Below are 24858 nucleotides of genomic sequence, written 5' to 3' on the forward strand. Positions count from 1 at the left end.
CTGCTCTAAATCAAAATATAAAGAAGCAAGGACTAACACAAGACTTCTCTTAAACCAATTAAAATCGTTTTGAGTTTGAATAGCGCGATTCGTTAAATCCTGAATCGATTTTTAAATATAAATGTATTTTGCCAGAAACGAATTTCAGCAATCACCAAATCACCAAACAGCTAAAACAGCAAACCAAAGCAGGTAAACGGATTCTGCACAAAGACGTAAACACAAAGCGTGGACCCAATGCATCAGAATCAGTGAGCTGTCGGCTTTCTCACCCGACGCCACGGACACGTACGTGGGGGTGAAATGCTGACATATCACAGATTCTGATGCTGCAGGTTTTGTCACTCTCCAACCAAATTGGATTGAACCAGGAGCAAAAGAAGATCCAAACTATGCTTCACATTTCGCTTCACATAAACTTTGTCATGAATTCACTATTACTTTTGCCGTTTTGCTTCCACCACGATAAAATCACAGTGGTTTAAGCTGGTTTACATATTTCATTCTTGCAGTTTCACAGCATCTGGTCCTGATTGTTGTTCCTCTGTTGAGTTTTCACTCTGAAAACCATCAAACAAGTGTTTGTTTGTGTGTTGCAGGAGTTTCGCTCTGAATCCTGACCTCTTCCTTGTGTTTCTGTGACTCATGGGGCCATAAATTGGTCACCATGGCAACCAGCTGGAGGATTGAAAATCCCCCGTCTGACTTTCTGAGGTCAGCCGTCACTGTTAGTGTTTATCTCATATTATGTCCCATCTAAAATCCTGTGTAAATATGAATGAACGGTGATTAAATTAAACAGATAAAATGTTTTTTTCTTTTTTCCAGTGTTCACCATCACTCTGCTCTGCAGCTGGTCTCCTTTTCCACAGTGCAGTGACACAGTGTTGAAGAGGTGAGTGTGTTAGAGGAAATGTTAATGTCAGGTTTAGTCTGTATGCACTCAGAGGTCATTTGTACCTGCTGCTGCTGCTGCTGCTGCTGCTGCTGCTGTGGTTGTAATGATGTAAACCCTGATTGGTTGGATAGTTTGAGTGACAGCTTTACTGAGGCAAAGCAGAACAGCTGCTGATCCTGAGCTACTCTTACAAATGGAAGATCAGTGAAGATCATATCCTCTATTGGCCCTGACTGAACAGCCAGAGCCTGATGTTCTCTACAGTCATGGCCAGAAGAAGCTCCAGTCTCAAAAATGAATCACAAAGCTCAAGTTTATCTATATTTACATTGTAATAAAAAGTATGTAAAGTGGTGATCTGTGTTGGGGTCCTTAATGCTGACTGAAAATAATTTGTGACTTCTTAATGAAAAGTGCCTTAAAAACTCTTTAAAAAAAAAAAACTGAAAATATGACAGGGAGGGTTTTATGGAAATAAAGTAGATGTATTATTTAGCTGTATCTGAAAATCCTTATCAGGTGATTAATTGTATTCACCCTGTTTTGGTGAACTTTGTGTAGATTTTCACACTTTTTATTTTAAAGCCAATAAATGTCTCGCCTTTTAATTTGACTTTGTCTCTGTGTCCTGCATTTTGTTGCGCTGTCAAGAAAGTGTTGATCATTTTACAACATGAGCATTATTTTGTCTTTCCTGAAGGAATATTCAGGAAATGAGGATTAAAACGAGCGTGTCTGTTCATTTCCTTTTGATTCATGAACAGCCTGGATCAGGTCCAGACACAGTTTCCCAGTGTGTAACAGCCTCAGTGTTTCCTGAACTGTTTGCCTCCAATAACCTTTGTCTCTGCTGGGCTACACTGGGAAACTCTCCACACTGACATTCAAAGGGAAAAAGAATCTTTTGTAGCTGTTGTTGAATCATTCTTGTGTGTGTCGCATAATTTCTACAGTTTAGACAATTTAATCAGTTTGTCAGCAAATAAAACCTCTTACATCCATCAGAGATGCTGGCTGTAACCTCGTGTTTGAGATCGTTTCTCCTCCTGATTTACAGCTTTTAAATTACTGTTTGTATCTTGAGTGAGGACCTCTCCCTGTCTAACAGCAACACATCGCTGGCCAACGAGGCTCAAACTCGCCTCTACTTCCTCTGGAAATTAAGACAACTATGAGTCCCACCTGCCATCATGTGTTCCTTCTACTGCACGTTTTTATTTATATATGAATGAGATTCACAGCTTTAGCAAGGACAAGGTATACCAAAAAAAAAAAAATACTACAGAAAGAAAATGCCAAACTTCACATGTGCTTGTCCATATTTGAGTCTTTAAAATGTATACTCATTAAAACTAACTGCAGAGGTAGATGAGGAATAACCAGGCTTCAACCTTCACGAGTGCCAACTGGATATGTCTCAACAAGAAAACACCAATAAATCAATAAAATATAAAAGTGTGTGTTTGTGTGTTTTGTTTTTCTTTACGGTCCAAGTTACTGGTGTGCAGATACTGTGTAACTTTGTACATGTAAACACAGATGGTGAAGTTAGACACAATAGGAAGACATGGAGACACTGATGAGCGTCTCCAAGTAAAACAACCAGTTTCTTAAAAAATTACGTTTATTTCATTTGTTATTATTATTATTATTATTATTATTATTATTATCATTATTATTATTATTAATAGGCAGTAGGGTAATTTCCTCTGGAGCACCAGGTGGCCTTTTAAAGCCATTTGTAGAGACGTGCTGATCTCCTGATGACTGATCATTATTGGTGGTGTGGCACCCGTTTAGTTGGGCTCCGGTCTCCTCATCTCATGTTTCTCTCCTCCGTTTCCGGCCCAAAAGGAAAGTCAGAGGACCAACGATCCCAGATGTTACAGCTGCTGTTACAAGGACTGTGATCCATGTCCTATCAGAGGACTCTGATGGCTGTGAGGACAAGAAGACAGGAACCAGGCATGTTAGTGAGTGTGGTTTCAGCCAGCGTTAATTTAAACAGAAAACACAATAAATGTTTCTGTGCAGTTATGTTATCTAATATCAGTCTCTGCTTCCAGGGAAACGTGTCATAATTAAAAATGTCCCCTTACACACAAACACAAACAGACAATGAGCTCCACCCGTGAAGTGAACTGACTGTGCAAGGCGTCAAATTCAGGTGTTGGTGGAAAGCCTGCGTGCTGTGACATCACCACACTGTTCTCCACTCAAACACCGACCCACTGCTCCGAAACACTGACTGCAGATCTGGCAGATTGGCGCCAGATTGAGATGCGCCAAACGCGCCAATAACGAGCCATCAAAGTTTGCTGTTCAGTGTGTAGCTATTTAAATGTGGTCGGTGTACTCACCGTCGGTGTGGTTGTAGGCAGAGGTGTGCTACCGGGTGCTGTGGGGACTTGAGGGTGGACTCGCAGGCGGACAGCAGAGCGGTGTCTCTCCCACTTGTCTATGTCACAGTAATAAACTCCTTCATCTTGTTGCTGGACTCTCTTTATGGTGAGGGACAGGTCTGCTTGTCGGTCCCACTCTGATGGTATCGACACCCGGCTTCTGTCAACGTCTTCCCCGTATGTGATTCCTCCTGTTTTAGCATCCAGCTGAAGCACCACCTTTCCATTTCTCCTCCAGCGCGCAGATTTCACCGACTGGCCCGCGGTGACGGAGCGGCACGGGAGTGTGGCATCCTCGCCCTCGGATACAGCAACTTCAGAGGGGGCAAATACTTCCAGCTTGATCGCTTCCAAGTCTTTGCCGTTGCATGTAAACTCGTACAGCCCTTCGTCGTTCAGATCTGCGTTTTCCAGGATGAGAGAGAGCCCTCTTTGATTCACGCGGTCTGGATGTTGTGGTCCGGGTTTCCAGACGTTTTCCAGGGAGGCGATCAGCTGCGTGCTGGCATCATTCCTTCGCAGATTTAGTCTCCCGCGTCCCTTCAGGCACTCCTCTGACAGCAGAAACTCAACTCCATCTCCTAAAGGAGCTTGAATCAACTTTCCGAAAACCTCGCTACATAAAAATAGAAGAATGCACAAAAAGCTCAGAGTCTTCATCCTGTGAATGAGGCGGTAGAGTGTCTTTCCTCCACAGCGGCGCACTGGCTTTTAAATGGAAGAGAGTGAGTAAGAGTCGATCACGTGATGATCGGAGAACTGGAGATTCCGGACGTTCCTTTGCAACTTTTTTTTTTGCAACTTCAATCCTCATCATATCACACGCATAGCAAGGACAGTAATAGTAATGACAGTATTACAGTCTATATTACTATTGTGATTATAATAAAGCATTTAATATTATTAAAACGTCTATGTGACATTAATAATAGCAGTAATAATAATAACAACAGCAGCAATAATAATAATAGAGACTGTAATAATGCAGACATAATGGTGACTGTTATAGACTGTAAATACATTGTTGTTTTTCTCACGCTCTGTCATGCCGTAGACTCTTCTTTTATTCAAATCTGTCTTCTTTTGTTTTCTGTATTGTACTGTTATATTATCATTTTAATTGTAGACTACAGCGCTTTTGTCAACACTTGTTGTTTTTAAATGTGCTAATAAATAAACGGACTTAACAGTGACATTCAGCTGCGTTTTAATTTGATTCAGTTTATTGTTTTTATTCGCGGTAATAAACATTATAGTAGAAACAGGTCGTTAAGCAGGAAGTGAAGTTCTGCCTGCGTTTAGCTAGTTTTTGGATTGGACGTTAAAAGCAAGGGAGACACAGAAAGAGGGAAAAATGCTAAAATATCCGCACAGTACGTGCGCTAAACCGGCTAAAGACACGAGGACGTCACTGAGCAGTCTTTTACACATCCCGGATACTCCTGCATGACTTCAGGTAACCTGTTTTTTGCTTTGTTTTGGGAGTTTTTAGCTCCTCGTTAGCTTTGCTAACATGCTAACAAACTTAGCCTTTTTGGAGCTCGTCGCCTTTTACATGTAAAACCTGCTGGTTTTTCCCTGTGAACTCCTGCAGCAAAAAATGCAACAAATATAACATAATAGTTTTATAAAGATCATTTAAGTGGCTAAAAAGGCCTGGATTCATTATAATGTAGATACAATAACACAGAGAAGTTGGATTTATTTGTCTGAACCCCAACATCAGGAAAACGTGCGTCAGCTTCATCTACACACCAACACACTGTCAGTGCTGTCAATAATCAGTTATCCCACAAGCCAAGATGTTAATTTCCGTGTGTATGATTACACATTCATCAGCTGAGGTGTGGGGGAGGCGTTGTGCGTGAAGAGCCAGGCCTCATATCCATTTTCTGCATGAAGGCCTCCACCTCTGCAGGCCATTTATCTGAGTCTGTGACTGAAGCTGATCCTGGGGTTGAACCAGAAAGTTTCTTTGTGGTTTTTTATATCTGATATCTTTACCTATATGGGTAAATGTAGTTAGCAGCATTTATGAAGAGGTTATACATAAAGTAAAGAAATGACCTGTTTAATGTATCTTTATGTCTCTGTGTTACTGTATCTACATTATAATAAATCCAGGCCTTTTTAGCCACTTAAATTGTCTTTATAAAACTATTGTGCTATATTTGTTGCAATTTTTGCTGCCCTCTTGGACAGATCACTCAGAAAAACATTTTTAGTATCGGTGAGACTTTTAATCCAGATAAATAAAGGGCATGTAAAGGTCACTTCACCAAAATCTTATTGCCGTTTATAACTTGTAGCAGGAACGTTGTTGGTGGCTCAAAATGACTTTATATCATTCATGAGAGATTGGGTTGACCAAAAAGTCACTTACAACACTTACAGTGACCGTCCTAGCTGAGAGCCTCCTGCAAGAGACAAAGAAAGACATTCAGAGTAGCTGTGGTTATGCGTTTGTTCATTTTTCTATCTTCAGTGACACAGCCAAAGGACCGATGATATTATACCTTTCACAAGACTTGCTGCTGCTCAGAATTAATTACCTTTGGGGTTTTACAGAAAGTAATCTGTGAACTGTGACCAATAATGAGCGGGGTGAGTTGCTGTGTCACTGATGTTTCTGGAATTGTAGTCTACTATTATAGACTAACCCTTCAGTTAAGGCTATTGTCGTTATCCACACGTTTTTGTATTGTATATTGTGTTTTATGTATCTTTTTTATTTTATCAGCGTCTATTTGACGTTTCCCTTTTTTCCCATTTTTTTCTCCGAGGGAACACATCCTTCTTTTCCTTTCATTGTGTTGAAGGCAAAAGCAGTCAGGCACAAGCAGATGTTTATGACGTTCATGCTGACTGCTCAGATAAGTCAGAATTACTGTTAGAAGTTTCCACGAATTCATGGCTTCACTACCAGTAGTGCTGGTAGGTAACCAGCCTTGATAATTACGGGTCTGTAGCCAGTAAAAGCGAATGGAAAGCAGAGGAGCTGTCCACACAGCAACATGTTTATGAACCTAAACAGGATTTATCATTGATAAAATGAGACAGCACTTTGGGGGAGTGTGTACCTGCTAAGAAACAAACCCAGCAGAATGTTTCACTCTGTCAGTGACTTTCTGCTTGTTGTATTTTTTTCTCCTCAGATACTTCAGAGTGTTTAGAGCTCATCATTAATGAATATTTGTGTTTCAGCTGTCAACTCACATGGCTCAGCTATTTGTATAGAAGTTTAGATTTAAATCTCTCGCACATGCTGTGTAGTACTTAAATATCATCAGGGTTTACACAGGCAGTCATTTGCACACAAAGGTGACTGTTTAAAGTCATAAGCTGCAGATTTATTTTCATGCAGTGATTGTTTACTGAATGAGTTCACTGAGCTTCAGCGATGGTGAACTTGGACATTCAGGGATTCTTGTACTGGGGACAGCTCTACAGCACAGTTACAGGTAGCAGAAGGGAGATTGTTCCACTGAGCTTCCACCCTGATTTGATCAGCTTGTACACTTCAGGCTCAGATGGATCAGAACAGCCGCAGTCAGGATTCTTCATCTGAGTGACTCTTTGAGGTTTCATCTCGATGATCATCCCAAAGACGGGCGGTGGTGAAATTCTTAGTTCTGTTAGAAAGTAAGCAGTTTGTCCACTCTATGTATATTTTCACCCTTAATAATTACCTTATTGAAAATGAGTGGTGTGTAAATGACCGGTTTAAGAAATGACACGGGTCGAATCATCTTAGTGTTTCACGTATGCGCCGTACAGGAACGTAAGCGTTTTCAGTGTGGATGAACAACTCTTTGGAAACGATTGAAAACGATAGTGCGAACTCAGAGCGTTTTTAGACAAAAACGCTGTTTTCAAATTTATCCGGATTAGTGTAGACGTAGCCTTAATTGAATTGCCTCTACACTATTTAGATTTTTAATGCTGTAACTGCCCACATCAATATCATCTATACTTTATTTTTTTCTCTGCTTTTTTGGCTTTAAAGATTGGGAAGGACTCAATTGCGGTGCAGTACGTCAGCTGAAATCTCTGAAGCACTAAAGTTTCTACGACCCACTTGTCTCATGTTGAATGAAGAGCACTTAATTATCAGCCTCCTTTTAATCAGATATGTCTGATGGTGAACACAAGCCTCCAGCAGCCAGCTGTCTGAGCTGAGGAAACAAAAGGCACACTTACAGTCTAAGCTTTGGTTTCCCACGAGCATTAGAATTAGCCTCACTGCTACGGTGTCATGTTGCTTTCACATGGAAGCCACAGGGATCCTGCACTCACTCTCCATAGAAAGTGACTGTGCTAAATTACATTGCACAGATTTAGTGGCTTCAGTTTTCGTAATAAGCTCCTTGAAACCTGGCTGTCTGTTTCACCGTTGTGAGCCGTGTGACCAGTCTGGTCACAAATGTGACCACATTTCTCAATGGTGCGGATAGAGAGAAGTGAGTAGTGGGGTGGGTTTCAATAATCAATTTTCCGATTAAATTTATTTTAGCTTGAATATCTATTAATTAAATCCAGAATCGATTTTTAAATATAAATGTATTTTGCCAGAAACGCCAGAATCCCAGGTTAAAGCTCACGATACTATTTCAACAACCACCAAACAGCTAAAACAGCAAATGAGAGCAGATACACGGATTCTACACAAAGACGTAAACACAGTACCTGCTGATGCACACGGCATCAGGGCTGAAAGCCGACAGCACACAGATTCTGAGCTGCAGGTTTTGTCTCTCTCCAACCAAATTTAACTGAACCAGCAGCCAAAGAGGATCAAAACTATGCTTCACATTTGATAAACATTATCATTAATTCCCTCTTACTTTTTCTGTTTTGCTTCCACCACGATAAAAATCGCACTTCCTCTCTTAGTGTACTTCAAGAACAGTTTCCTATCTCAAATCTGTGTTTTCTGCATTATTCATTCCCTTATTACGCACAAGTCGTGTACAGTGCTGTCGGCCGCTGCTGTTCATTTTTGCTGTTTAACAAGAACAAAATTTAAACTTGTAAAAATTATACCAAATTGTAAAACTCTTAGCTGTGTTTCTAATAAAACCTCTGTAGCATTGCTCTGCTTCACTTCAGCAGCATCAGGTAATGTTCATATGTTGATTCATGGTTTTCTTCAGTTTTTGTTCTACTGCTGAATATTTTTAATTGGGTTATCTTCTATATAAAGCCAGGGCAGGAAACTCTCCATCTTTTTCTGTGTTTTATCCTCAGTTACTTTGACACAAAGGCATCTGCTGTGACGCTTACACCTTGGAGGAAGTCTGAATGAATGATCAGAATTATAATACTTCTGACTGAGGCAAAATTTCCCTGATTCAAATTGAATCAAATCGGGACCTCGTGAATTGGAATCAAATGGATTATAGAAATCAGTGATGATACCCAGCCCTAGTGAGCAGCCTAGGCCCAACAGAAGTGGATGTAGCTGTGGGTAAAAGGAAAAGATGAAAATAACTGTCATAACTTTTTTGTTAAGTTAAGGGCTGATCCGTCTGAATTTCAAAGCCGGTGGTCTGACACGGAGCAGTCAGTCTCTGAGGTCAAACACTGAAGCGTTTGAAGAGAGTGGCTTGACCAGTTTCCCTGGCTAAGATACAGTAAAGCTGACAACATGATGCACTGCATTTACTGTCGTGAGTGTGGAAAGACCGTGGCCGGCATTTGTGTCTGGTGCTAATGCGTTTCAAAACACAGTAAATCCAGAAAACACATTATATGTTGCGATAAATGCACTGCCCAACTGTCCTCTCTCCCCACTGACTTTCAGTGGCAGTCGGCAGCAAACAGGTCATCAGAGGAAGCTGATGTGATGATTAAGTTTGACGTTGTCTACAATATTGCCAAAGAGTACCAAAGCACAAGCACTTTTTCAGTAACTTATCTTTCTTGTACAACTGTGCTCCAAATACAGAACTTTGGGTTGACAAATTTGTTAGTTAATCATTTACAAATCAATATTGTCTGTCTGGACAGCAATTATAAAAAAAAAAGAAAAAAGTAAACTTGGGATAAACGATGCCGTTGAAAAATTTGGGTGAACCTAAGAAAAAAGTTAGGTGCACCAGGGCAGAAAGTTAGTCTAGAGCCCTGCCTTGGACTGTGCTATAGTTGTTTGAACTGCATACTGTGTTTGTGGAAGAATACCTTTTAGGTTTGCGGTGAAGAGTGAATCTGTTTCAGTGCAGCTGGTGTACTTACCCTTGCTGTGGTTGTAGGCTGAGGTGATCTGCCTGGTGGTGAGTGTGGTGTGAGGGCTTGCAGGCAGAGGGGAGAGCATGTTTCTGCGCCTTGTCCACGTCACAGTAATAAACACCTCGTGCTGACCCTGAGGTGCAGCTGCTTCAGAGACAAATGCATACAACAGAGAACTGTCCTGAGTGAAAGATGAAGGTTTATGGTGAAGAGTGAATCTGCTTAAATGCAGTTGGTATACTTTCTTCTTCCTTCTTGTTGTCACACTCACACTTTTAACGTCCTTGATCTTTGCATTAAATCAGCTGGTCCTGATAATCTGCTCCTGCCTTCCAGTGAGAGAGGCGATCAGGTGACCAGATGTTGTCTTGAAGGTGTCGACTGCATTCCTGCGAGAGGGGAAATGTTACATCATCACCTACAGTTGGATGAATTGTGGCTGATTAAAAACTAGAAAAGATAGAAAGCCACTGCTGGTTTCAATTTCACAGTGCCTGTGACGCTCACCGCTTTGGTGTTTAATGTGACATTTGGCAAAACTCCAGCTGACTGTAATTACAACCCCGCTCAAACACATTCTCCAGTGTGTGTGTGTGTGAGAGAGAAAGGAGGGTGGTGCCATTGAGTAAAGTAGTTAAATTCATGGTTAGTACCACATTAACCAGCACCAGCTGTTTACACAGTCATTTATTGGTCTATGAAAACCTGCTGAGGGGAAGCTGTAGAGCAGAGAGGGCCACAAACAGCCCACTTTGGTTTGAAGTGGGTTAAATCACTGCAACTCTCCTCTCTGTCAGTGTGAAATGTTTAACTACAGCACCATCCTACCCTTACTGTGGTGTTTTTTCATCAGCCATCAGGATTTACCAAAGACCTTATTTTTTATGGTCACACTTCGCTCTCTTTTTAAAACACATAAAAATCAATCATAGTATTGAATAATCTGACAGTCAGAAATATATATGCTCCTGGTTTCTCTCATATGATGATGAATCCAGTGGATCCTTGTAGCCCAGTGACTGTAAGATATTTTATAGAGTCACTGATGAGCCACTCCACACACACATTAAGTTCAAAGGTCACAGAAGTGGCACATCTGCTATGTCTTTGTTTAAAGTTAGAGTTATTGCCAATAGGTTTGGGGGAAATACATTGATGGTAGGCAAAGCACTTTATATTACAGGGTAAAGACCCACAACAACTTTAAGGTAAGCTAATGGCTCAGTCTCACTGGCTTTGACAGTTTATCAGCATTCATTGCTGTATCATCAGAAATAGATTGCAAACTGATCCTAGTCAATCACAGACTGATATCATATTGACTGTCTCGTGGCAACAATTATGTCAGGATTTGGTGACAGTGTTGGTGTGTTTGATCGTCTCATTTTGGTGCAAAGAAATAGTTGATCTGACTGGATGAAACTGATGTTGACAAAGTTTAACTTTGAGGACATAATTTGCAGAAACAAAGTGATGAATCACAGTTTGTTTTATTGCAAAAGTCAGAATATCACAAAATGTTTCAACAATGCAATAATATACTATCATGAGTGAAGTATGGTGATAGGATCCTATCGTGTGCTGTCTGCTGATTCCTGCCTCTAGACTTTGATCTTTGCTGATCGGCAACATTAACGTCCATCAGCACAGCGTTTCCCACTGAGAGCTGTGGACTGGCTGCACCTTGTTGACAGGCTGAGTGACACTTGGAGAGATGTGGACTGACCTGCACGAGTGCACTGAGCCTCAGCAGGCAGACAGACTCCCTGACATTTATTAACTGTACTTACTGCACAGGAGCAGAGAGATCCAAGATGAGTCAGTCTCTGTGTTGTGACTTTATGAGATTTCCAAATCATTGCATTTACATTTTCAAACACAGAGTTTGAAAAACTGTAAGAATTTGGACAACAACAAAAAAAAGGACATGCGTTCATGCATTGAAGGTGGAATAGATTGTGTTTGCTGGTGATTCAGCTGTTTCAGGGCTGATCAGCTGTTCTACAACTTTTACCTCAGGGGATTTGTGCCACCTACAGATTCTCCTGTACCTGCCAGCACACTGACACTTTGACTATCACAGGCCTGTGTGTGCACATGTGGACGCTCTGTGTAACAATGATATTCATTTTAGCACTACTTACTACTGACATGCAAGAGAGGAGGACCAGGGTTCATTCCTGTGCTTACATCTTACTAAATGCAGGGTAATGACTGTGTAATGTATTGAAATCAAAGTATTGTTTTGTCTGAGTGATAATCTGAGTCAATAGAAGCACATCCTGTAGATAAGCAGCTCTAAGATTTACTGTCTCTGCTGCTCTGAACGAGTCCTCTGAGCTTCAGCCGCAGACACAAACTCACATTTATCCAGTCAGATTCATCTTCAGGACCTGAGGGAGCAAAGCAGACACAAACTGCAGAATATTTTATTTATTGGTCTGTCAGCACCTAATCAAGCCTCTCTGACCACATATTGTTGGCTGATTGTGGCTGATTGTGTGAGGCTGTAGCTCCATCTGTCTAATGTTGGTGTAGAGATCATCCTTTCATCAGCTGCTGGGACAAAACCTTAAAGCTCAGATAGAGATAACAGGTGTCACACAGTAACTGTGAGATGAGCTGTATCTGCTGATGGGAGGCTGAGGTGGAGGTGGCTGTGATAAAGGTGCTTAGATTTGCACTGGGAATGACAGCTGTCAGGTATAAGAGTAAATATATCTGATGGACTGGTTAGTTTGGACTGTAGAGGATTATATTCATTTGATGTTTAACTGGGAGTGGTGGGAGGATTGTTGTGGTAGGTGTGACAGAGCAGAAGTGAGTGATTGAAGGAGAATAATTAGTTTAATAAAATGAAATAAAATGTCTTCACATGTCTGTGAAATACTCAGCTTCGAAATAGAAAGTGCTGTCCCCCTGTGACATCTGTTAGAGGATAGACTGTACTGATCTCTCAGTGCATTATGTGCTGAGTCAGTTGAATCTGACAGTGTTTGCTGCCACACACTGCTCTAGTGTGTACACATGTTATACGGCCATAAAACTGTGAGAGATTCTGTTCTTGAGTGTTTCATGCAGGCAGATCCTGATTCAGCACAGCTTATAGTTTCTTATTTCCTGATGTTCACAGAGTGTCTCGACTCCACATGTAGTTAGTACTACTACCATAAGGACTGAACTACAAACCAAGTCCAGCATAGCTGAGCTTTCTTTGCATTAGCTGGCTCATAAAACCTCAGTCAGATATAACAGACATGCTTCAGTCTCTGTTTGCTCTCACACTGAAAGTGATTTCACGTCTCCTTTCACACCTACTTCAGTCCAAAACAATATCAGAGGAACTGTTGATAGAGATCAATAGAATATATAAGAAATACAACAAACACACAGCAGTGCTGCAGACGATCAGTGATATTTCACAAGATCTATGAACACTTGGCACATTCAGTGTGTAAGCAGTGAGAGAAAGTCCACAACAAAGTCATTAAATATTTGTTGATTGTTGACTCATCTGAAACTCTGAACACATGACCCAGTAAGATGATCTGTTTCCATATGTTACCATATCACAGAGTCGCCTTCCTGATAATGAAACTTGACTTTAGGCTCCATGTACCTCTCAGCCTGTTAAGTCTTCATGTCAGCTGTGGTGTTTCCTCTGCCTTTAATCTGTGCACACAAGTTGTTTTGCATGATGAATACTAACAAACTGATGTGTAAACACTGAGAACAGTGACTAACAAACAAACCCATAAACAGGAACGCCCCACCGCCACCTCTTAAATGGTTAATGAGAAAAATCAGTTTTTTATTTACATGCACAAACCAGCAACACTTTACTGCAAAACCACTTCAGACCCTTGAACAGTTTTCAGGAAGTTAGGACTGAAATAATCTCTGTTGTTGTTTAATGATCTTAGTGCTGATTTTATCTTTTCAGCTTATTTAACTGAGTCTTAATGTTAATGCTCTGCAACAGTCTGTGTGTGTGTGTGTGTGTGTGTGTGTCTCAGTGCGATGGAGAGCTGCTCCTTACTGAACCCGACCCTGCAGAGCACTGAGGGCGTCCTGTCCAGCTTCAGGACCACCTGGCAGGAGTTTGTGGAGGACGATGACTTCTGGAGGGTCCTGCTGCTGATGGTGGTCATCGCCCTCCTCTCCCTGGGCCTCGCCTACTACGTCAGCAGAGTCCTGCCTTTCTCAGGGTGGAGAGGAGGCAGCAAAATAAATGAAGGTCTTTGTGTAGAACAAAAACTCTGGTATTTATTTGTTGTGCAAATCTGATCATTTTATTGGAATATGAACAACATCATGTGATGCTGCCAGTGCAAAGAAGAGAGAACGGTGACTCAGAGACACCGACAGCTTCATGTGTGGCCTAACACCTTTACAACCACGCACTGATAAAGTCACTTTTACATCCCTGTTTGCTCTGTTACAAGCTGTATATTGCTGATGTTTTGTATCTTTTCATTGTTTTCTCCTCACTTGTTATTTATTCAAATGTTCTTTTAGAATGAATTTTTCCCTCTCTGTCTTTATTTCACACAAATACCTGCAGCCTTTCTGACTGGAAACAGTTTTGTCAGGATATCTTGATGTTCTCTGTTCAAAGGTTTTCAGTATTTATTCCATCAAACATTTGAAGTCATTTAATGTGCAAAATGAATAAAATCATGAATGACTGTAATCATCATCAGGTCACTTTATTATCCACTCAAAACTTTATTGGCACACAGCAGCTTCCCTGAGCGTTTTACAAAAAGCAAAGTAAACACAGTAAAGACTGTAAATCTGTACAAACAGGCAGGACAATATACAAACTTTGTTATTGAAGAGATCTCATTTATCCATCTTGAAGCTAAATTATGCATTGATTATGTAAGCAGATGATTTACAGGCATTACTTGATTGATTGGAAGACAAACACAAAAACAATCTCAAACATTGTAACAGCAGTCAGATTCAGCAGAAGGAAAACGGAGGATTTCTAAACCTGAGAAAGTGGAGTTGCACAGTGGTACCGTCATAAAGGTGGCGAGTTCAGATACTTAAAGGGATGAGCTGTTGTTGTTGTTTCACTCATCAGTGGTGGGTAAAGTCAGGGTTCCCGTTGGACTTTAGCATGTGTTGTTGGTCACTTCCTGATTCTCTGCCCTCTTCAGTCCCTTCTCCTCCCTCTGTGCCGTTCCAGAGATGTGCATCACCGTTGTTGATGGTAACACTTTTCAAGTTTATTTCTTCTTCCCGCTCTGAGGATCCTCCACCAAAACTTCGAGTGCACACATTGAATATCCTGTTCCTCAGAAACCAGCCGAGCCAAACAAGCAGGTCAACGATCACAAATATAACTGCCATTATGAAGAATGTTCTCCACGACCAGTCAGAGCACTCTGATGGCTGCAGAGGACAAGAAGACAGAGCAGAAATATTAGTTAGCAGTTTTAACTGACTTAATGCTTTCAGTGAAAGTTAAAATAAAACATTTTACACTGCAAAGCTCAACATAAAGATGAGATCTTTATATGCAGTCTGTGTGTCAGTCCGCGGTGGACAGACCACAACCCTCTCTTTGCACATCTGTAAACACATGTTCCTGCTGAACCGCTGCGTCTGAATTTTGACTGTTCTTTGCTGGCAGGACCGGTTGCCTTTGGCCCCTCGTGCTTATCTTTATGGCCACGTTATTTAAAGTCTTTCAGTCAGTCTGCAGTGATTAAACTGTGGACGATTAAGGTTTACAGTGACGTGTGAAACTACTCAAATTCTTACCGTAGGTGTGGTTGTAGGCTGTGAGGTGCTGCCCGGTGGTGGTGGTGATGGTGTGGAGACGTGCAGGTGGACAGCAGAGCGGTGTTTCTCTGTCTTCTCCACGTCACAGTAATACACTCCCTCGTCTCGGAGCTGAGCTCGCTTCACGGTGAGGGACAGGTCTCCTCGCTGGTTCCAGTCTGATGGTATGGACACTCGGCTTTCATCATAGCCGTCTCCGTAGGTGATTTGCTCCGACCGAGGATTCACCTCCAGCACCAGCTCTCCGTCTCTCCTCCAGCGCACAGATTTCACAGCCTGACCGGCTGTAACGGAGCGACACGGCAGCGTGACATTATCATCCCGGGGTGCGACAACTTTATAGGGCAGAAAAACGTGCAACTCGTCCAGCTCCCCCCTCTCTTTGTAGTTGCAGTTAAACTCGTAATAGCCGTGATCGTTGAAATCTGCTCTCTTTAATATCAGAGAATCGGGGCTGTGAGCCACCCGGTTAATGTAACCCGGTCCCGGCTTCCAGACACCGTCAAGAGAGGCGACCAGCTGATCGGTGCCATCCATCAGCTGATGATGCAGAGTGCCTTTTCCCGTCTTGCACTCCTCTGTGAGGGCAAACCTAACATCGTCTCCTGCAGCGGTCTGGATCAGTTTCCCAGACACCCGGCCGATAAAAAGAAGAAGAAGACTGTAAGTGAGGGGGACAGATGTAGGACTCATCCTGCGCGGGGTGGAAATGTGCGCTGTTATCCCGCGAGCTGACTTTTATAGTGGACGATTTGACATTCTCGCGTTGTTTCATTTTATATTCGCGGTGGGTGGGCGGTGTCAATCGAGTTGCTGTTTCAGACATATGACTCAACTGTTATTATTATTATTATTATTATTATTATTATTATTATTATTATTTTTATTATTCTTATATCACAGATGTGTAAATGCGTTGTTGCGAATGCCTCAGCCGGTGTTGTGCCAAAGTAGTTACCCCCGTCAAAAATTGTTTCCCCATCCACGAGAGCGCGCAAAGTAGGAGGAGCCACTTGCCCAGCTCCGTTCTGTACGCTACTTGTCACTGATCTGCAGTCGACGCAATAAAGAGTAAAAGCTGGAAAACGGCAGGCTCGATTAATTTAATATTAGTTTCGTGACATTGTAATGTGCCGTGTGGAAGACAATTTACATTAAACTGTACACTGAAATAACCTGCTGGGAATACTTTGTCTAGAAAAATACTTTGATACTATAATACTGTAAAACCAGACGCGATCATGGAAACACGTCGCTCTCCGGTGAATTTACACTCGGTTTACATTTTGTAGCGAAGCTATCACGAAGGAGTTTATTTGCGAAATCAATCACAGTATAACCAATAACTACAGTAACGTTGGAGAGGGTTTCTTCACAGCAAAAGTTATGGAGGGATACAGATTTTATCAGGCTGTGTGGCATCGGCTGCCAAAATGTGTGCCCCCCTATCTTTAATCCATATTGGCTTTGCTATCACAAAGGGTATATTTGCAAAATAAGTCACAGTATAACCAATAAGTACAGTAACTTTGGAGAGGATTTCTCCTTCACAGCAAAAGTTATAGAGGGATACAAAATTTATCAGGCTGTGTGGCATCGGCTGCCAAAATGTGTGCCCCCCTATCTTTAATCCATATTGGCTTTGCTATCACAAAGGGTATATTTGCAAAATAAGTCACAGTATAACCAATAAGTACAGTAACTTTGGAGAGGATTTCTTCTTCACAGCAAAAGTTATGGAGGGTACAAAATTTATCAGGCTGTGTGGCCTCGGCTGCCAAAATGTGTGCCCCCCTATCTTTAATCCATATTGGCTTTGCTATCACAAAGGGTATATTTGCAAAATAAGTCACAGTATAACCAATAAGTACAGTAACTTTGGAGACGATTTCTTCTTCACAGCAAAAGTTATGGAGGGTACAAAATTTATCAGGCTGTGTGGCCTCGGCTGCCAAAATGTGTGCCCCCCTATCTGTAATCCATATTGGCTTTGCTATCACAAAGGGTATATTTGCAAAATAAGTCACAGTATAACCAATAAGTACAGTAACTTTGGAGAGGATTTCTTCTTCACAGCAAAAGTTATGGAGGGATACAAAATTTATCAGGCTGTGTGGCCTCGGCTGCCAAAATGTGTGCCCCCTATCTGTAATCCATATTGGCTTTGCTATCACAAAGGGTATATTTGCAAAATAAGTCACAGTATAACCAATAAGTACAGTAACTTTGGAGACGATTTCTCCTTCACAGCAAAAGTTATGGAGGGATACAAAATTTATCAGGCTGTGTGGCCTCGGCTGCCAAAATGTGTGCCCCCTATCTGTAATCCATATTGGCTTTGCTATCACAAAGGGTATATTTGCAAAATAAGTCACAGTATAACCAATAAGTACAGTAACTTTGGAGACGATTTCTCCTTCACAGCAAAAGTTATGGAGGGATACAAAATTTATCAGGCTGTGTGGCCTCGGCTGCCAAAATGTGTGCCCCCCCCCCATCAATAATGCACATTGGCGTTGCTATCACGAAAGAGTTTATTTACAAAATAAATCACAGTATAACTAATAACTACAGTAACTTTGGAGACCATTTTCTTTTTTTAGACTTCTTAATTTAACATCTACATATATATATATGTCGATATGTGTGTTCTCAACAATGTGTGCCATAAGAACACTAGCTGTGCACCTTTAGTGTCAACTATGTACAAGCGAAACAAATAAACACGTCTTCTGGTGGTGGGCTTTTCACGCAGAGCTGGTGGAACCACCGCAAACACATCTCACACTGAATCTGTAAAAAAAATAAATAATTATAAATCCCAATGTTAAAATTTCATTTATGGGAATTGATCATAACATTTAGCAGTCTTTCATGATGACATTACCCATTTGTTGTCAGTTTCATGCTCTTCTTCGCCGCAGAAAAGACAGATGTTTGTCAAGTCATCTGTTTTAAAAGTGAAAAAAATAGCACAGAGTATACTACCTACTGCACTTATTACTTCATTCAAACAACTATATGGTTTGTTTCTACAGCTATCATGATGAAAATATTCATGATGTCAGAACACTGAATTGTGGAAAATGAGTTACCTGTCTCTAGGAGGAGAGTGGTGGCAATTTGCAGCCTGTGTGTGTTTATGGCCTTTTTGTAGACGGAAAGTCTATTGACTCTTTTGCAAGATCTTTTCAGCAAACTGAAAAAGAGATTCTAAGATGACTAAATAGGCTAATATCGTAAATGTTATTTTATAGAAATTTGTTTGCTGTGAATCAATTTCTTTCTTTTTTGTGTAATTATCTTATATTCCTTTTCCTGTCATTAACATTTATTACAACACAACATTTCCAATATTGTTGTATATATGTATGTATTACGGTTAAGACTCGTACTTTCAATGCAAAGACTCCACATGAGGTAGCGTCCAATTGTTTTGGGTGTTTGACTGTGTCACAAGTCCATCTTGAGACGTTGCATCCTTTTTTTCGCATGAATGCCCTGAAAGACAAGTACAATAAAAACAAATAACATGTTTTAAAATTTTGGTGACACAAAAAGATGAACAGTATGGAGAGCTTAAGTGTCTGTTGAACATCAAGTTAAGAACACTGACCACACTGTTTTGTTAAAATCATTACTTTTAAAAGTCTACAACGCATTTTCGTGGACAATTACTTGTGCTTTTATTTTCCTGTTTCCTCCCATGATATAGAAATCAATCACTTACACAGTACACTTTGAAGAGATGTGGAGGAGAAGCAAAGATGAAATTCACACATGTATAACCTATGTGGAATTATTTTAGACATTTGTCTGATGTTTTAGTGCTAAACCTCCGCAACACTTTATGCAACTACTAAACATTAATATCCCCGTGCTATATTTTCTAATGTAAAACATCATCTCATACAGACATCAGGTCCTCAAATAAACATTGAAACATGGGGAGACTTCTCTTTAAAGGCAAAATTAACCCATAACACCACAATATCAGAAGACGAACACAAAAATTTAAACCTGTTGCTGCTAGTTTTTAATTCTGAGTACCATTTATTTTTGATTGACATCATACTTGTAATTGTCATAATAAACACAAAAATAACAAAAGCAACAAAGAGTTTAATAAAGGGTCGAAATAAATTTGAGCAGTTATCCTTACCTTGTTGATTCCAAACAATTTTGGATACCTTGTTTAGTTTCTCCGAGTGGATCAAGATACAGCGACTTCTTTTCTTGTGGGTAAATGACCTACAGTAAAATTATGTGGAGAATTACATGTAATAATTCAAGACTTAAGATTATCTGCATGCCATGCATTTTTCTTATAAAACTGATTTGATGAATATTGTAAATGCAATTATTTTGTTTACCACTAATGTCCAGTGATGATGTTCATTTACAATTCCCAGAATCACTTCATGCTCCATGGGTTTGATCTTAAATTGAAACAAAAGAATAAAATATTAACTTCAGACATAAAAAAGAAATGCAATAACATGTTGTTTAGAGTCCTTTTTATTAAAGCAATTTATGATATATTATATATCATCCACTTATAAAGTACTCTGTGACAGCCATGATTCATCCTCATTTCTTTAAACTGTGCAAGAAGCTGGACTATCTTATATTTTTATAAGTGGTTTTGCACATTACTTCCTCCAAGACTAATAAAGCTCTTTCTAAGGATTTTCTTTGGACATGGAGTTCATTTTCACTCATTTTCAATGCGATCATTGTGCCATCTGCAAAATAATGTGTAATGCTTTATTAAGCCTCTTTAACAGTGACGTATGAATCACTTGAGAATAAAAAGGTACCTATTAAAGAGATGAAGCAGTGTTGATGATTTCAAAAGAGATATTAGCCCAAATGTTTGCAAATCTCAAATCAAGCATTGATTGGAGTGTGTACAAAAAGGAGGAAACCAGACAAGCAGAGAACAAAAGAGAACTGGCAAGTCTAATAAACTATCCACATCTACTAACCCCAGTCTCAATTCGTTCTTTCTCCATAAGCTGTTATCCAATCTAAATCTGGATGTGGATATGATCTGAGGTACTTAAACAATACACACAAGATTCTTTCTAGAGATACCTACCTTGAGTCTTGGAGCTTTTCTCTTCCAAATGGCAGTCATTGAAAATGAATCAATGAATGCTGCTTTGGCTGAATTATGGCGATTGCATTGTCTCACCATGATCGCAAGATATGCATTAATAGACTGCGAATACAAAATGTAAACATTTTTTAACTGTTGTCAAGCAATAAAACACTGATAGTTGCATTGTTGTCAGTAAAGATCACTGTACCTCACTTTCCAACTCCATGTCCGGACCAATTTGTTGGATATCCCAGTAGAATAATTTGTAAGCACCAATTTTGGAGAGTAGAACGTGAGGACTCTTTCCAGCCCAGGCATCCATTATATCTACAAAAAGTAATGAGAAAAAGAGACAAGTCATCAGGACTAAATGTAAATCAAAATTTAAAATGCATAATTTCTTATGTAGTTTTCTGACAAAAGGCGTGTTTCAGGGTAAATACTTTTAAGACGCTGATAAAATGGGCACATGGTTTAACATTGTATTTTGTAGAAAAAAAGAGCACTTAAATTTGCTTTTATTTGGGGTAAAGTTACACTTACAATGTCCTCTAAAGAAATTTAAATAAATTCATATTAATAAAAGAAAAGGAATTTAAATACATAGCAATAGAAATGCTCTTGCCCCCTATCAAATTTTTTTTTTTTTTCCAGCAGAAACACCTATTACAACAATTTTTTAAAATTATGTTTAGTTGAAGCTACATGAATATGTTTTAAAATACTCAGGCTCAAGGCTTGCACCTGTGGCCTTTACTATTACATAACCATTTCTGGAAAAATGTTATTTTTCTCCTCCAAAACTAGTTTTATTGTCTTTAAAATAGAGTGTCAATTTCTGGGCTGTTAAAAGCAGCTTCTTAAAGAGTATTTGATCTTTTTCGAACTATTGCTGGCAGGCAGTCATCATCACAACATTAATATACTGCTTGTAGTGGGCATTCTATGTCACTAACAGCATATATGACAGCAATTTCAGAAAAGAAGAAAATGAAGAACATACACTACTAGTCAAAATTAGGGACACACCTTCCCATTCAGTGTTTTTCTGTGTGTTCATGCTTTTCATGCAGTGACAATCATCTTATGTGACTACCCCATGAAGCTCACTGACAGAAGGCCTAGAGTGTGCAAAGCAGTGATCAAAGCAAAGGGTGGCTAATTTGAAGAATCTAAGATATAAAAATATTTTTGGTTCTTTCATATTTTTGGTTTACTACATCATTTGTGTTAGGGTTAGTGCTCCATATGTGTCCATTCATAGTTTTGATGCCTCGAGTTCTAATCAACAATGAATCTACAAAATAGACAAGGAAATTAAGAAGCAACATTAAAATGAAGGTGTGTCCAAACTTTTCACTCTTAGTGTACATCAGATGTACAATATCAATCATTAACATTCTGGGTTACACAACAACAAAAGAAAGATTCACAGTTTTGAAGGACTCACTTTTTCATTTGTGTAATTTTACACATGTGGCTTACATCCCTTTACAAGTTTTCTATAATGTTTTGCCCCATGAAGGTTTTTTTTTTAAAGCATTAACATATTGTTAAATTTAAATATTCTGTTAGGAAATATACCTAAAAAATCTTTTTAAAGGTGTAAAATTTGCTATGCCATGATCTACAGAGTACTGAAACAAACACTGTCATAGGAACAAAAGTCCCTTTTTAAAAAATAAAAAATATTATATTTATTTACATTTCTCTGCAACAGGTTCAGTGTATCTCTGAGAGGGTGATGCTGGAGGTGGTGCAGGGCTAGCTTGTGTGGCTGTTGCTGGGGCTGGTGTCACAAGTGGAACTGTTGCTTCCATGGTTTGTGCTGTAGATTGCTGGGCTGTAATCTGTGGAGCTGAGGCTTGTGTGGTTGTAGCATTTGGAGCTGTGGTCTGTGAGGATGGGTCTGCTGCCGTTGTGGTTTGTGAGGCCTGGTCTGCTGTTGTGGTTTGTGAGGCTGGGTCTGCTGTTGTGGTTTGTGAGGCCTGGTCTGCTGTTATGGTCTTTGAGGCTGGGTCTGCTGCTGTTTGGGATTCGGTTTGTACAGCTGTAGCATATTCTGGTGCTGTAGCACTTGTGGCTGGTTCGTTCTCTTTCTGTGCTGTTGCTCCTGACTCTGGATCTGATACCGTTATTGCTATACCTTGTGGAACTGGAGATGGATGTTGTGTTTGAACCGATAGTGATGTAAGTGATGCCATTGGTGCTGTAGGCTGTGTAGCTCTAGGAGGAGGTGGTGGTGGTGCTACCGCCACTGGTGCTGCTGTAGCCTGTGAAGCTAGAGCAGATGCTGGTGCTGCTGCAGCTTGTGGTGCTGCTGGACCTGGTTGTGCTGTTGGTAATGTGGCTGCTGTTTTCTTTGAACCCCGGTGTGGCACTCTTGGCATGCTGTCTTTGCTTAACTTTAGTTGGTCAATATTTACTTTTGGAATGATTGTCCCATTGGAATCCTGAAGATCTGCACTTTTACCTTGGATTGCTGTAATAATGTAAGGGCCTAAAAGTTTGCTTCAAGTTTTCCCCTTTCCTCTGCTGACTTCTTATGTTAGCTCTTAAAACTTTGTCACCAACTTTGAAGACGACATCTCTCGTCATCATTTTTATTTTGCCCTTTGTTTTTCCTGAGCTTTGACCACATTGTCCTTCACCAGTTCCAACAGCTTTTGATGCTTTTGAATGTCTTCCGACAGCTCCTCCTGCCCCACAATGTCTTCCACACTCTCATCAACCTTTGAATCAAAAGACATGTCTATCATTACTATAATTTGTGTAAGATACACAGATAATACATAAAAGAACTGAGAAATACAGTGAAAATTTACATTAAGTGTCTTTGGTAAGGTTTTAAGACACAATGTATTTCTGGCAAAGCTTCAGTGTATCTTGGGATTGATTGGACATGAAGAAAACTGTTATTGAGGGTTTGAACAATCCATAAAAATATTCAGTGGTGTAGTGCTTTTATGGCGGTGACATAGCATCCATTGAAACTGATCTGCCTGTGCCTCAAAAACTAAAAAAAGTTTCGTTGTGTGGGATTTCCGTGTAGTTTGTCACAGACAGAAAGACATACCATGAACTCTTCTGGGATTTCGGAAGGATAGCGAGCCTCTCTGCCAAACATTAGGTAATAAGGTGAGTATTTGGTGGTCACTTGTTTTTAGTTCTGAGTCCAAACATTACAGCATCCAGATACTCATCCCACATTTCTGGTTGGTCGCCAACGACTTTACACAGGGCTCTGACAATGAAAGCACATAGAAGACATTCATATGAAAGATCATTTACATTTTTAATAGTTTAATGTCATGCATTCATGTTTTGGTTGAAGGAACCCCATAAATGTATAACATGTACTCCAAGAATTTACCTCTGGATGGTGCCATTCATTTTCTCCACCAGCCCATTTGTTTGTGGGTGATAGGGGAGCAGAGGCTTCTTTTAATTTTTAACAATCCATAAACCCTTTTGTTGAGCTGCAAAAGAAAGTTATATACACTGACTATAAGCACATTACAATAAGAATTTAAATAAACAGCTGTCATACTAATATCTCAAAAACAGATTTATAAAGACCAGAAAATTAACCATTTTCCAAAAATTATTCAAATATGAGTTCACATATTTTTGCCAAAGACTAAAGTACTTACAGAATTGACAAATTCTTTGCCTTGGTCAGTAAGAATCCTTTTGGGGGCTTCGAACTGGTGGACAAATTTTATGAGACAGTTTGTCACTTCCCCGGCTGATTTTGACTTTAAAGGGTATGCTTGTGGCCATTTTGTAAAATAATCAATAAAAACACATATGTATTGATGTCCATTGTTGGTTTCAGTAAGTTTTCCAATAAGGTCCATCCCAACCAGTTCAAATGGCTGAGAGACCTAAAAACAAAATCATAGTTAAGTTAATAATACTGAAATTACACAGAATGCTAGTCTACTTTTATAATTTTTTCAAGTATATAATCAGTAGGTTTCTAAGCAATGAAAACATTGTGTGATTAAATGTGATTATTTGCTGTGGTCGATGACTAACCTTTATCGGAATGTATTCCGCTGGTTTTTTAATTGTTGCAGCACTTGCCTGGCAAAGTGCACATTGGGAAACCTAATCAAAAATAAAAGCAATTCAATAAGAAACACAAGAGTTGATGATCAAGGTTTACATAACTTATTATGAGAGATACAGAAACATTGCTGTGTTCCTCTTAAAATAAATTAGCTGTAGTCGAATTACATAGAGTTTGTTTTGGAGTACCCACCCAATTATTGATGTCCACTGACATCCCTGGCCAGTAGAACCGCTTTGAAATGGCTTCTCTTGTTTTTGTTTGCCCGCAATGGGCCCCAGTAGGACTGGCATGAAAATCTGAAAAAATTGTGTTTGCCTCATCAGCCCCACAGACTACCGTTGTCTTTATGGTT

The 24858-nt window shown here is 39.9% G+C and overlaps 3 protein-coding genes and 3 long non-coding RNA genes across 7 annotated transcripts in view; 1 reads left to right on the top strand and 5 right to left on the bottom strand.

Moving 5' to 3' along the window:
- The window catches only part of LOC116316775, a 32388-nt gene extending 18167 nt beyond the window's left edge, over nt 1–14221 (top strand). The window contains exons 4-8 of one of the 2 annotated variants that reach the window (XR_005612532.1): nt 600–727; nt 829–895; nt 2753–2871; nt 2965–4756; nt 13545–14221. This is a non-coding gene — a long non-coding RNA (uncharacterized LOC116316775). The remainder of the gene's footprint in view (nt 1–599; nt 728–828; nt 896–2752; nt 2872–2964; nt 4757–13544) is intronic. The other variant, XR_005612531.1, reaches the window with a different exon arrangement.
- Nucleotides 889–3993, bottom strand: LOC120439305. The gene is made up of 2 exons (XM_039610155.1): nt 3259–3993; nt 889–2836 (listed from the first exon to the last, which is right to left on the bottom strand). The coding sequence occupies exons 1-2, from the start codon at nt 3958–3960 to the stop codon at nt 2720–2722; spliced, it is 819 nt and encodes a 272-aa protein (XP_039466089.1). The 5' UTR covers nt 3961–3993; the 3' UTR covers nt 889–2719.
- A 5-nt stretch (nt 14222–14226) lies between the features above and the next one.
- Nucleotides 14227–16049, bottom strand: LOC120439301. The gene is made up of 2 exons (XM_039610152.1): nt 15304–16049; nt 14227–14931 (listed from the first exon to the last, which is right to left on the bottom strand). Exons 1-2 carry the CDS (start codon nt 16015–16017, stop codon nt 14617–14619), a joined length of 1029 nt encoding a protein of 342 aa, XP_039466086.1. The 5' UTR covers nt 16018–16049; the 3' UTR covers nt 14227–14616.
- Nucleotides 16050–17852: 1803 nt separating this feature from the next.
- Nucleotides 17853–18477, bottom strand: LOC120439306. Its single transcript, XR_005612533.1, has 3 exons — nt 18420–18477; nt 18212–18273; nt 17853–18117 (listed from the first exon to the last, which is right to left on the bottom strand). It is a non-coding gene; the product is annotated as an uncharacterized LOC120439306 (long non-coding RNA).
- A 13-nt stretch (nt 18478–18490) lies between these two features.
- LOC120433700 (mucin-2-like) lies at nt 18491–22925 on the bottom strand. The gene is made up of 7 exons (XM_039600456.1): nt 22134–22925; nt 20637–20755; nt 20426–20548; nt 19698–19763; nt 19487–19575; nt 18720–18825; nt 18491–18523 (listed from the first exon to the last, which is right to left on the bottom strand). The coding sequence occupies exons 1-7, from the start codon at nt 22816–22818 to the stop codon at nt 18491–18493; spliced, it is 1221 nt and encodes a 406-aa protein (XP_039456390.1). The 5' UTR covers nt 22819–22925.
- Nucleotides 22926–23052: 127 nt separating this feature from the next.
- Nucleotides 23053–23589, bottom strand: LOC120439308. Its single transcript, XR_005612536.1, has 2 exons — nt 23505–23589; nt 23053–23160 (listed from the first exon to the last, which is right to left on the bottom strand). It is a non-coding gene; the product is annotated as an uncharacterized LOC120439308 (long non-coding RNA).
- Nucleotides 23590–24858: the final 1269 nt, after the last annotated feature.

The sequence above is a fragment of the Oreochromis aureus genome, linkage group 3 (genome assembly GCF_013358895.1).
Source record: "Oreochromis aureus strain Israel breed Guangdong linkage group 3, ZZ_aureus, whole genome shotgun sequence".
Classification (NCBI taxonomy): domain Eukaryota; kingdom Metazoa; phylum Chordata; class Actinopteri; order Cichliformes; family Cichlidae; genus Oreochromis; species Oreochromis aureus.